Source organism: Dromiciops gliroides, chromosome 3 (genome assembly GCF_019393635.1).
Source record: "Dromiciops gliroides isolate mDroGli1 chromosome 3, mDroGli1.pri, whole genome shotgun sequence".
Taxonomy (NCBI): domain Eukaryota; kingdom Metazoa; phylum Chordata; class Mammalia; order Microbiotheria; family Microbiotheriidae; genus Dromiciops; species Dromiciops gliroides.
The window spans coordinates 406,630,444-406,643,865 of NC_057863.1; the positions used below are offsets into that span (position 1 = coordinate 406,630,444).

The 13,422-nt window shown below is 36.7% G+C and overlaps 1 protein-coding gene across 5 annotated transcripts in view; it reads left to right on the plus strand.

The window, feature by feature from the left end:
- SATB2 (SATB homeobox 2) overlaps positions 1–13,422 on the plus strand; it is a 241,115-nt gene that overhangs the window by 169,736 nt on the left and 57,957 nt on the right. For all 5 annotated transcript variants that reach the window (XM_043995694.1, XM_043995695.1, XM_043995697.1 and 2 more), the window contains one exon: positions 1,242–1,397. In XM_043995694.1, the coding sequence (XP_043851629.1) occupies positions 1,242–1,397 (156 nt within the window). The remainder of the gene's footprint in view (positions 1–1,241; positions 1,398–13,422) is intronic.

A 13,422-nucleotide genomic window follows, 5' to 3' on the forward strand; every position in this document is an offset into this window, starting at 1 on the left:
GTAATCTCAGGAGGATGTACCAATGTCACTCAAATCATTTGTGCTTTGCATGTTTCTCTGAATTTGTAAATAGTCCTGTACCATATACCCTTCTAGACTTAGGCACAGTCCAAGCCAGTGAATATTAGTCCACAGGAAGTATAGCAGATAGAAAACGTGAGATATTATTTCTTTTCTTGTAGTAGGGGAGTCACCAAGAAGGTTGTGGGTTCTGTGGGATTTTTCCTTCCACAAAGAAAACCCAAGTTTAGATGACATCTATTATCAGTGCTCACTAACCCAGGACACTGAATATAATTTGTGGCTCAATGTGTTAGCCACTGACTGTGGTTTTAAGAAGGCAACAGTTAAAGATTGTGAAGCCCCCAGCCTGTTGTTACTCCTCATCAAAGCCTTACTGTGAAGGACCCTTTTAATAAATGGGAAGCAAAACCTGTAGCAGCCTTGTGGATCACTTTGATACAAACCTTTTAGGGTTATGCCAGTTCTGAGGAGCACAGACACTTTCTATATTGTCCTTCATTTGTCTCTGAAGCTGATGGGAAATCATTCAATTAAAACGAGCATGACAGAATACATAAAATCACAATATGAGTTTAAGAAAATGAAAACGGCACATCAAAGGCATTCTGAAGCCTGGTTTTATGAAATGAAATTTTGTTTCATTTCCACTGATTTCCTAGGTGAAATTAGGTGACTGCCTGGGTAGCATAATGATGATAATGATGAGAAACCATACATACTCAAATGACATACGTATAGCTTTAATAAAGAATGAGAGAGACTCAAGGGAGTGCATTAAATTGAGTAATAATTTATTATTTAGAGACCTCTTCCCATTTACTCATTTTTTATGGGAGAATTGGTTCTTCCTTCAAGGTTTGCCATTTTTAGGAGGAAAAAGAGTAACTCAATATCTACTTTATAGTTTAGTTTTCCAATCAGACTTTATTGATTGCTGATAATTTAGTGCCCAGGCTACCTGTTTTACCTGTGAACCATTCAGTAGACAGTGAGTGAGAGGGAGAGTACAATGTTGACAGGGCCCTGAACGTCCTATAGGAATGCACTGCAATTATTTCCAATCACAATTAACCTGATTAGAATAATGGACAGGAAGTGTCCCTCTGTAGCTAATGCAGTTTGGCATCAGCTGACTGAAATCCTTTGATAATTTCTGCACAGATGGCTGGGCTGAAAGCAGCACTTTTTTAATTATTATTTTCATGGTCTCTTGGTAGGCCAAAACCTCGACACCGACAACAGACCTCCCCATTAAGGTGGAAGGCGCCAACGTCAACATCACAGCTGCCATTTATGACGAGATCCAACAGGAGATGAAAAGGGCCAAGGTGTCTCAGGCCCTGTTTGCCAAAGTGGCTGCCAATAAAAGTCAGGTGAGTGGTTTTTAAAAGAGCAAATGCTAGGGCTGGAATTAGACCTTTTTCCTCCTCCCACCAATAAAAATACATCTGTTCCTATAATAATAATAACAATAATAATCCCCAGGGAATCTGTCATATTATGCCTTTTTGTCTTCAGCATGGCTTACATTATAGCTCACTTTTACTTTCATCAGAGGACAAAATAGAGTCCAATTCATAATATAGATTTAAGTATTACATATATGCATATGCATATTATATATATATACAGAAACTTATTAAATATATAATATATAATGGTGAATGCAGGGCTGTCTTTTTTCATATATCTATAGGTATACATGCATGTATATACACATGTCTTTTGTCATATATCTATACATATGCCAATGTGTATATGCATATGCCTTTTGTTACATAGCTATATATATACATGTGTTTACCTATAGATATATGTATACATATGACAAAAGGTAGCCCTGTGTTCTCTAGCCTTTCCAAATTGTCAGACTTGCTTTTCTTCTTCATGTATTTAAACTAAATCTTGAATGAGCAAAACAGCATACTTACAAGATTATAGCCAGGTAACATCACCTCCTTCCTTATTCCCAGCAGGGGAATGACTTACTTTGTTATAATAACCACTTCTCACATGCCCTAGAGACACCTCGGGATGTCAGGTGTTTCTTTTATGTGTAGAATACAGTTGTTTTTCCTGCAGAAAACATACATAGGGGAGTCCAGAGTAAGTGCTAAAATCCTTAAAGGGAAAAAATAGCTTATCCAGTAACATTTTTCAGAGTATGGGAAGTGTGGTGAAAGTGGTGCTCTGGGGAAAAGGGGAGACAGCTGCTTAGGGTGTTTTTTTTAAAAATTTTTTTCTTTTTGAAGCAGTTCTAGTTGATAGGATATTATCTGTCTAAACTTGTTTAAAGGGATAGCTTCTGACCCATTCCAGGATCAGTTATTTAAGACCATGTTTTCTTATGACTGGGGGAACTTATAAAAAATATATCTTGGAGTAAACACAATTTTGGGAACGCATACGTATGCCTGAATCAGGGATCTCTTTGTGCTTAGATTCTTGGCTCTGACTCTCTCTCTGACCTTGAATGAATAACAGACCTCTCCATTCTTCCACTTATTCAGTAGTGACATGGAGTTTGTCACCTACCATGTTTTTAGTTGGAGAGAAAGGCAGTTTATTGAATATAGTTTTTTGAATCAAGAAAGAAGATAATTCAGTTTTTAATAAAAATACATAATCAGAAACACAAAACAGAGAGAAATCGAAGTAATCTATTACAAGTAACAATATATTTATGGGCCCAGCTTTCTCACATTGTTTTGAGGAAAATATAATGTGATTTGTTTGCAGGTGACAATATAAGGGAAGAAATATTATTGGAACTCACAGGAAAAAAGGAATTTGAATGTGCCAACTCTGCATTCTAGTTAGTGTTCTCTTAAGATGAGTATTCTTATCATTGAAGTCCATGAATTGTAATTTACAAAACATGAAGTCCAGCAATATTATGAAATGCATAAAAAGAAAATGCTATCCAAACCTCTTAAGCAGTTAAATGCATAAAATCCCAAGTACCACATGGCAAACTATAATGAGAGTTGGGGCTGCTAAATGAATAAAGCTGTTAAATGCATAATGCCACTTGGCAAAACTACTGTGCGTTTAATGGTTTTCCACTGTGTAATAAATGACATATGTGGTCAATGTGCAGTGTGGATAAAAGCTACACAATTGATTTTGCAAACGGGTGCCTTATTCTTTCCTTCATGTAAATATTAGCATTTTACATAGTTATCTGAATGCATACTTATACAAGGAACCTTGAAGAGTAACTGAGGACCACAGTCTGTGAAGCTTACTCAGAATGTCAGCAATCTTCCTGTGGGTTTTATACTCTGAGCCCTGGAAATAAGGAGTCACCAAACCACCCAAAATAATTTTGATAGCCCAGTGATTCTGGTGTCTACCAATTAGTGAAATATCAGCTTTGCCACTAATTGTTATTTTCCATTAAGAATTAAGATCACAACTTTTCCAGATTTTGGGAGAAAAAGATAGTGTCTAGATTTTACTCTGAGTGCAGATGAAAGGAAGCTACATTAAAACAAAGAGGTGTAAAGATATATATTTTTTATGGGGAAACCTTTTGAAATTCTCATTTAGGAACTGAAGTCCTAGCACCAATTTCTGAATATGGTTAAGTGGTCAACCTTTTTTTTTAAGTTGTGAAATGTATCCAACTTATATTGACAGTTTGATCAAAATTGTTTACTTTTATGTTTTATGTTCACTCATTTTCAGTCATGTCTTCGTGATTTGAGATTTTCTTGCAAAGATATTGTAGTGCTTTGACATTTCCTTCTCTAGCTCATTTACAGATGAGGAAACTAGGCAGATAGGGTTAAGCTCAGGATCACATAGTTAGTTAGTATCTGAAGTCACATTTAAACTCAGGAAGATGAGTCTTCCTGATTCTAAGCCCAGCTCTCTATCCACTGTGCCACCTAGTTGCCCCTTCATATTTTATACTTACCCATAAAGTCTTGAGCTTTTTCCTAAACAAGTTTGGTAAAAACCCATACACTGTTTATAAATTACATCTTGTACAATGTATTCTCTGACTGAATGTCTTTTGCTTATACTATGTATCTGATCACTATGAAACCATGTGTTAAATGCCACAGCTAGTAGATAAGCACCCATTATATAGTGAAACTTGATGGATCTCAACTAGTTTGTCCTGAATACTTAAAATTCAATTTAATTCAATAAGCATTTTTTTGGTGGGGCAATGAGGATGAAGTGACTTGCCCAGGGTCACATAGCTAGTAAGTGTCAAGTGTCTGAGGCTAGATTTGAACTCAGGTCCTCCTGAATCCAGGGCCAGTGCTTTATCCACCACACTACCTAGCTGCCCCCGTCAGTAAGCTTTTAATCATATTAGCTAGCATTTATATGGAAGTGTAAGGTCTGCAAAGCACTTTATATATGTTCTTATTTGTTTCTCATTTGTTGTGAATGTTATGTCCCATGTGTGGTGTTAGGTGTTGTCCCTCTTTCCAAGGAGTTTACATTCTCCTGAGATTGGCTGAACATACAACTCTTTCCTTTTAATGATGTGAGCTAGGGGTATGATAATAAATAAAGATGAGACAGGCTGTGCCATCTTTTCAGAAGCTGACTCTGTCCTGTCCCAGAAGCCAGTGTCAGAGAAGCTCTGAATTTATAGATGCATTACTCAGTTTCAGATTCTCAGTTCACTGTGCTAACTCATACTGCCTCTCACCATTTATACTCAGGTTCATGAGGTGCAGGGCTGGTTGCAAAGGCGAGAAGTGGAGGGATGGATGATGTGTGGCTACAGGGGTGATCTTACAGTCAGTAAATCTTTGTTGTTTGTTGAAAGTACTGCCTAAGTGTCATAAAGAACAATGAGAGCAACCTTGGGGTGATGGCAAGAGCCCCAAATTAGGAGCTAGAACATCTTGGTTGTATTACTATCTTAATGTCTTTGAACAAGTCACTTAATCTCTCAGTCTTTGGTTACTCATTTTATCAAATGGCTTATACTAGGTGAATCCTTGATTCCTATTTATCTTTGAATATTATGATCCCATTACCCCCTCCTGTAGTAGTCCTGAGTTAGAGCTGTGGGCTGTGGAAATAGGACTCCCATACTGATCTCTATCTTTTCTTCCTTCTAGTATGCCTATCTCTTCACACTTTGGGGGGCAAAAGAGTGCTCTTTTCTACCTTTTGGGTACTCCCAAAGGAAGACACATATGCATTTAGAGTAAGAGGTAATGGGGCTAGGCAACTCACCATCAAGGTTAGATGCCTTCCTTGTCCTGGAAAGAATGAAAAATAATATTTTAATATGTAGGAGACTGGGAAGGTAGAGTAAGGAGGGTCACTGATAGGGGATGAAAGGATGGACTAGGCAAAGAATACCTGAAATTTCTCCTCTCCCCACCTCCCCCCCCCAAAAAAAAAAGGAAGAAAGAGAGAAAGGAAAGAAAAAGATGTTCATTCCTTACCTAGTAATTAGAGATACTTTGGGATTAACAAAATCTTCTTTTACAATGCAAATGCCCCCAGAAGACATCTGCTTTAAGATGAGAATAAGCTTTAATTTATTAAAATGTGAATTGTTTTTATCAAGAAAGCAGGATCATTTTCTAGATTAGTGAAGGAATGAGAATTTTAATTGGGGGGCATGGCTAGGTGGCACAGTGGATAAAGCACCAGCCCTGGATTCAGGAGTACCTGAGTTCAAATCCGGCCTTAGACACTTGACACTTACTAGCTGTGTGACCCTGCGCAAATCACTTAACCCCCATTGCCCCACAAAGAGAGAGAGAGAGAGAGAGAGAGAGAGAGAGAGAAAATTTTGATTGTGTTAGAGCAGAGGGAGGAGAAATTTTGTATGGAATATCTGCTTAGAGGGGAAGACTTTGAGCAGCTAGAAAATACGTTGAAGGATTGGAGATGGGCAGGAGACAAGTATAAAATATGTGTTTGATCTTCTTGGTAATTTTGCATGTGGCCCAGCTGACAACTGGTAGAGTTCTGAGGCTCATTGCCAGTTAAAGGTATTGGAACATTTGGGAGAAGCTTCAGACCTCAGCTTTACTCAGTTTATTTAGCCTAGTCTCCTCAGCCTACTTTAGTCCTGTCTACCTTCTTCACTTAAGATCTTGAGCTTCATTTACTCCTCACTGCTTTTACACTGAGATGATGAAAAGAGAAAAGGAGGAGAAAGATTCCTCACTGTTTTCTTCACTATAACCAGTATGGTCCAGTATAATATTCACTGGAATTCCTAGTTCCTGAGACCTCTATATCTTGTCCTCTATGAAAGCTGAGGGCCTGGTCCACATCTCTTTTGCGAGTTTTTTGTTTTTTTTTAATAGGATCATAGACATACTGGAAAGGACCATGTATACTATTAAGTCTCATCCTCTCATTTTAAAAATAAGAAAACCGAGGCATAAAGAAGCTAAGGGACTTGCCCAACATCACAGTTATGAGGTATCTGAAGGGGGATTTGAACACAGTTCTTCCTGACTCCAAGCATAGAACCCTCTTGACTATATTATGCTCCTCCCAGCAATGTCTGTCAAGTCTATAGTAGTTGGAAGGCATTTCAAAGTATTGGATGCAAAAAGGGGGGATTTGATACCCCATCTTTATACCACTGAATCATGGAGTGTTACAGAATGAATGACTGATGTAACTAAATCACTTTGAAAAATATTCAAAATATACCAAATTATAAAGTCCTTTTGAACATTTTATTTAGTCTCATAACTCTTTCATTGTAGGTAGGTTGAAAAAGGCTCATCCTTCAAGGCCCCCTTCAGATGTCACCTCTTCTATGAAGCTTTCTTTGATTCTTCCATATCCACCAATTTTTCTTATTTTTATATATTACCATTCTTCATAAACTAAGGTAACATTTTCAGTGACTAATCTATGTAATTCAGTTAACGTATCAGATTTGTCAATGATATGAAGAAATATTAGTACTAGAGGTCTGGTACTAATTTTTTGCTTTTACTAAAACATTTCTTTAAGATCCCAGGCTGTACGAGGCAGCTGGGTGACACAGTAGGTAAAGCACTGGCTCTGGATTCATGAGGATCTGAGTTCAAATGTGGTCTCAGACACTTGACACTTACTAGCTGAGTGACCCTGGGCAAGTCACTTAATACTCATTGCCCTACCAAAAAAAAAATATCCCAGGCTGTGAGTTTTGTCTAAATTGCTTGATGGTATAAGTCATTTGAAACATGCAGGTCATCAGTGTTTTATTTTAATGAAAGTAATAGTTCAAATCTTTTTTTTTCCTTTTAAAGTCTGGTCTCCTTATCTTACCCAGCCTGGAAGTATGGGGGCCACTCATGGGCCCAATCCCATAGCTGATCAGCACAAGAGCATTGACCTGTTTGTTTTCAATCTGGCCTGGAATAACCCTCCTTAGCTACACTGGTGGCACATCATGATGTACTTTGTAAGATGGCAAATCACTAATAGTTTTTTCTGAGGAAATGTACTATACTTCAAAGAAGACTGCACATGGAATTAGAGGAGACATGGATTCAAATTCCACCCAGGAAACATTGTGTAACTGAGACAAATCACAGCCTCTCTGTGTATAATTTCTTACCTGTAAAAATGAGGATATTAGTGTTTGTACCTCACAGGATTGTAGGTAAAGATTAAATAGGATGATGCATGTAAAATACAATATAAATGTCAGTTCTTGTTATGTTCTTTTCCTGGTGGAGTGGGTATAATAAAAATCCATTAATAATGCTTTTGGTTAGAGAGCTGGCCTCTGAGTCAAGAATATGTGAATTAAAGTCCTACCTTTGACATACATTGGCTGTGTATACTGGTCCAAGAACAATCTTTCATTGCTCTAGGCATGTTTCTAAGATACTAGGTTCCATTCACAGAGGCCTGGTTAAAAAAAGTATCAAAATATCCAAAAAATGTATAAAAAGTATTAAAGCCCTGCCTTAAAAAAAGTATCCACTTGGGGTCATTTGTAGAGGGAACACAACGATCCCTAATTAATTTCTATCATAGATTATATTTCTATAAATTTGCTATTATTTAGAAACATCACAGTTAGGCCTTCGGATCATAGGTTTTTCATTTAATAAGAATATAAAATAGTAAAAATGTCAAGCTTTTATAGCGGTCAATATTCTATTCTCAGCTTATTGACTATAATAACAGCACATATATATGTATATGTATATATGTGTTTTTTACACATATGTGCAGCACATTAAGATTTACAGATCACCTTACCTACGTTATCTCATTTGATCCTCACAACAACCCTGTGTGTAGGTGCTATGATTTCCGTTTTAAAGATAAGGAAACTAAGCTCAAGAGTGTATAAGTGACTTGCTCAGGATTCAACAGCTAATGAAAAAACCCAAGTCCACCACTCTGTCCACTGCACCATTTGGCTTCCATTATTGAACTTTTATCTCATACCCTTCTGTTCTCCACAGTACTTCTTTGAGGAAAGCAGCAGGGCATACTGAATTGAGGAAAGAGAGGCCTTGGAGTCTCTCACAGATGTGGATTCAAGTCTTACTTCTGGCAAGTGTTCCTTGTGTGACATGGAGAAGTTACTTAACCTCTGTGTGCCTCAGGGACTTTTCCATGTCCATATGTTAAAGAGGAGTTGCTAATCTAAATCAATGAAGGGAATATACTCTTACCCTAGTTATATCACCTCTTATTTCTACCCCCTTCTAAGTCACCTTATTGTTGCTGTTGTTCAGTTGTTTCGGTTGTGTCTGACTCTTTGTGACTCCATTTGGAGTTTTCTTGGCAGAGATACTTGAGTGATTTGCCATTTCCATCTCCAGATCATTTTACAGATGAGGAAACTGAGACAAATGGGGCTAAGTGGCTTGCCCAGGGTCACACAACTAGTAAGTGCCTGAGCTGGCATTTGAACTCAGATCTTCCTAACTCTAGGCCTGGTGCTTTACCCACCATGCTGCCTAGATACCCAATTCACCTTATTCCCTGCTGCCAAACTGCCCTGATACATAGCTCTGTTCTCATCTCTTTCGCTAAAAATTCTATTGGTTTTCTATTAGAATAAAGTTCATACTCATTAGTTGGCATTCTATGCATTCTGTCTCCAGCCTTCCTCTCCAGCTTTATTTCATGCTACTCCCTCTCACATTCCCCATGCAACAGCTAAAATGGATTATATTCCATTTCTTAAATATACCTTTCTTTCCTCCTCTATGCCTTTGCTTTATGATGTTTCATATAACTAGAATACTGTCCCCTCACTTTTTATCCAGTTGAAATACCACCTGTATCTCAAGGCCTTGTTCAAATGTCACTTAGATAAAGTCTTCAGTTCCCTTCATCTAGACATGATCCTGCCTTCCTTTGAAACCTGATAGCACTTTGAACATCTCATAAAGTTTCATACTTCTCTTGGCGTTCCTGTTTACTTGTGTATGTCTTATTTTGTATTCATTTGTAAGTTACTTAAGTTCTGGGACTTTGCCTTGCTCATCCTTCTATGCCCCTGAATACCTGCCATAATATCTCACACGTAGACACTGAAAAATGTTTGTTACATTACTATACTTAAAAATTATATTTAGAATTTAGTATTCGGGTTATCACTTCGCACAGAAAACTTATTACACCTATTCAATTTAACGAGCATTTTTAAAGTACCTACTATAGTCTATACATTGGGGGAATAAAGACAACAAGGACCTTATGTTCTACTAGGGGAATAAAACATGAACACAGACAAGTAAGAACAAAGCAATTTAATAATTTTAGGACTGAGAGATCCCTAATGATTGGGGATCATGAAAGGCTTTGTATATGATATGACCCTTGAAGGACACTAGAGAGTCTAAGAGGCAGAGATGAAAAGTGAGTACATCATAGATATGGGGGACAATCTGTGCAAAGACACGTAAGAACAGAATGTCAAGGCTAGTACATAGCTAGTAAGCTAGTTTGACTCATACATAAAATACATAAAGGGGAAAAATGTGAAATAAGTCTGAAAAGGTAGTTGGAAACCATATTATAGAGATCTGTAAATGACTAGAGTAATGACTGGGATCACTGTAGTGGTCTCAGTAGAAACAAGGAAGTTTGGAGGAAAGTAAGTTTAGTGGGGACAATTTTGAGCTTCTTTTGAAGGGGTTAAAGTTAAGATGCAGTATCAAAGTGAAAATGTCTGACTCATGGTTGTATATACAGAAATGGAACTCAAGAGAGATTAACACTTGATATATCACACATATATTTACACAATGATGAAAATAAAACATTTATTTCAAAAGAAGAAAAGTGTACAAGACTTTAAAAAAGATATACCAGAATACTATTGAAATTGAACAAATTAAAGTTATTTCAAAATCTAAACCTCCATCTGCAAGAATTATTGTCTAGCTTAAACTCAGGAATTTGTCCTTTAAAATTTTAAGGTCGTGTGTGTATGTGTGTGTGTGTGTATGTGTGTGTGTGTGTGTGTGTGTGTGTGTGTGTGTGTATAAAATCTGGTAAGGATCTGTATGGAGAAAATGACTGAACCCATGATAATATTACCAAAACATGAAGAGTGTTGAGTGAATAGCAGGGAAGCTAGGTGTTTCAGTGGATAAGAACACTAGACTTGGAATCAGGAAGATTCATCTTCATGCATTCAAATATGGCCTCAGATACTTAATAGCCATATGACCCTGAACAAGTCATTTAAACCTGTTTTCCTCAATTCCTTATCTGTAAAATGAGTTGGAGAGGGAAATGGCAAACCACTCTAGTATCTTTGCCAAAAATATCCCAAACAGTGTCACAAAGAGTCAGACATGACTGAAATGACTAAACAACAACAAGAGAGAATAGAACACGTACATATGTTGAAGGGCTAGCCGCTGTTAATGTATGGGAGATGGATTATGGTCCAGCAAAAGGGACTGAAGAGCAGTTTGACAGATAGTAAAACCAGTGTCCAGGAAACAGAAAAAACAAGAATATCCTGGAGGAGAGAGTTGTTGACAGTGTTAGGAACTTCAGAGTTAGCATATAGTATTAGGACTGAGAAAAAATATTGGATTGGAGTGAAAGAAGTTGCAGGGATGGAATGAACTTCTGGTGTGAGGTGGCTTCTTTAGCATGGTAGAGCAAGTATTAATAGAGAGTTGGGAGTAGAAACTCGAGATCAATAGTCACCGTGGCAACTAGTAGTTTGAGTAGAGTTGTGGGGTCAGAACTCAGATCAAAGGGGTTTAAGAAGTGAGATGACAGTGTCAAGTGGAAGGTTTTAGGATTGGAAATGCATGGGAATGTTTATAGACAGCTTAGAATGACTCAAATTAACTGAACAATACATTTCGGTACCCAAATTGGGCTTGGTTCTGAAAATAAGGCCTCTGTCAAAACTGATTATTCATTTATTTAATACTCTCAGTATCCAATCTATTAGAGGCATGTAGGTGGTGAAGAAGATAGAAAGCTGGCCTGGAATCAAGAAGACCCGAGTTCAATTATGACTCTTACTACCTGTGTGACCCTGGGCAAGTCACTTAACCCTGTTTGTCTCAGTTTCTTCAACCTACTTCACAGGGATGTTGTGAAGATCAAATGAGAAAATGATTGTAAAAGCAGTATATTTTAGTTTGGGGGCTGTTATTCTGGAACAAATCCAAAGTTTATTTTTACAAATTAAAATGTATCACCACCAAAGATACACATATATTTACACAAGGATTAAAATAAAAGGCAATGAAACATTTATTTCAAAAGAAGAAATACACACAAGGCTTTAAAAAAAGCTATACCAAAATACTATTGAAATTAAACAAATTAAAGTTATTCCAAAATCTAAACCTCCATCTGTAAGCAATATTGTTTAGCTTAAACTCAGGAATTTGTCCTTTAAAATTATAAGGTATTTTCTTTATCTTTCTCCCTATCACCAACACCAACCCCCAAGAAAAAAGTAAGGATGCCTTGTACCAAGAGTTAGGATTGACACATAAAATTGTGTAGTATGTAGTGTGTTGAATTATACTCTTCCTATCTATCTCAGTTTAGATCTCAACCTTCATGGTATTGTAGTTGGGTTCCCTTATCCCCTCATACCTTAATTAATTATAGGAATGTTTCATGCCCCTAAACAATCCTTTGTGGGAGTACCTAATTAGATGTTAATGAAGATGAATGACAGAGATCAAATGCATTTTTTAAAAAACAGGATGCAAACCACTACTTTCACATACTCATCCATATATTTTATGTACTAGTCTACATACACACATATATTCCTTTCAAATATCCCCTTAAATATTGCAGTGCCACCTAAATCACATTTCGTTGACTTTGTTCATTCTACTCTGTGATGATTTGCCCATTGTTGGGGTCTGAAATATTATATGCTACTTTTTGACACATGATTTGAAGAGCTCACAAGATTGTGAAACTAAAGCCTAAGAAGTTATACTAATGGAGGGTTTAGGAAGCAAATATGTTTTAGACCAAGTACTTTCTACTACCTTGGCATGCAAACTACAACTGCCTATGCTAACATTTTCTTTGTTCAAAATATATAATTTAAAATGTATAAAGTTCATTCTCAAATTAACCAACATCAAATAAAGTGGTAATTTCCATATGCCTAGTAGAGTAGCAACAGAAGATTGTACATGAACTTTGGGTTTCTGTATACCCCTTTTTCTTCTCTGTGTGTGTGTGTGTGTGTGTTTGTGTGTGTGTGTATTTAAGTTCAACCTAGAGGGGGAAGCTAGGTGGTGCAGTGGATAAATCACTGGCCCTGGATTCAGGAAGACCTGAGTTCAAATCTGACCTCAGACCTTGACACTTACTGGCTGTGTGATGCTGGGCAAGTCACTTAATCCTCATTGCCCCGAAAAAAAATTTAAAAATAATAAAAAAGGATTACTGATATCTCAGAATTTAGAAAAACAAAAGAAGTTCAACCTAGAGCTTTCAAAGGTGTCTTTCTTGTCTTTGCATTCATTATTTTTATTTTCTCTGTTTTTTAAAAAATTGCTTCAATGATTCTTTTTTGTTACCCAACCAAATCCTTTCTCACTATCTTACCCCTTACTTCCATTAGAAAACAGCAAAAAGAAAAACAAAGTGCTTTGAACAAATATTCATAGTAAAACAAAATAAATTTCTACATTAGCTGTGCCAAAAATGTTTGTCTTACTCTTCTGCATCTTGAGTCATTATTTCCTTATCAAGATATGAATAATATGCTTCATTGTCAGTCTTTGGAAATTATAGCTACCTATTGCATTGATAATAGTTCTCAAGTCTTTAAAATTGTTTTCTCTTTTATAATGGTTTTGTCATTGTATAAATAATTGTTGAGGATACACTCATTTTACTCTTCGTTAGTTCATACAATCTTCTCAGATTCCTCTGAAACTATTCCATTACATTAATGATTTCATTATACTATCTTAA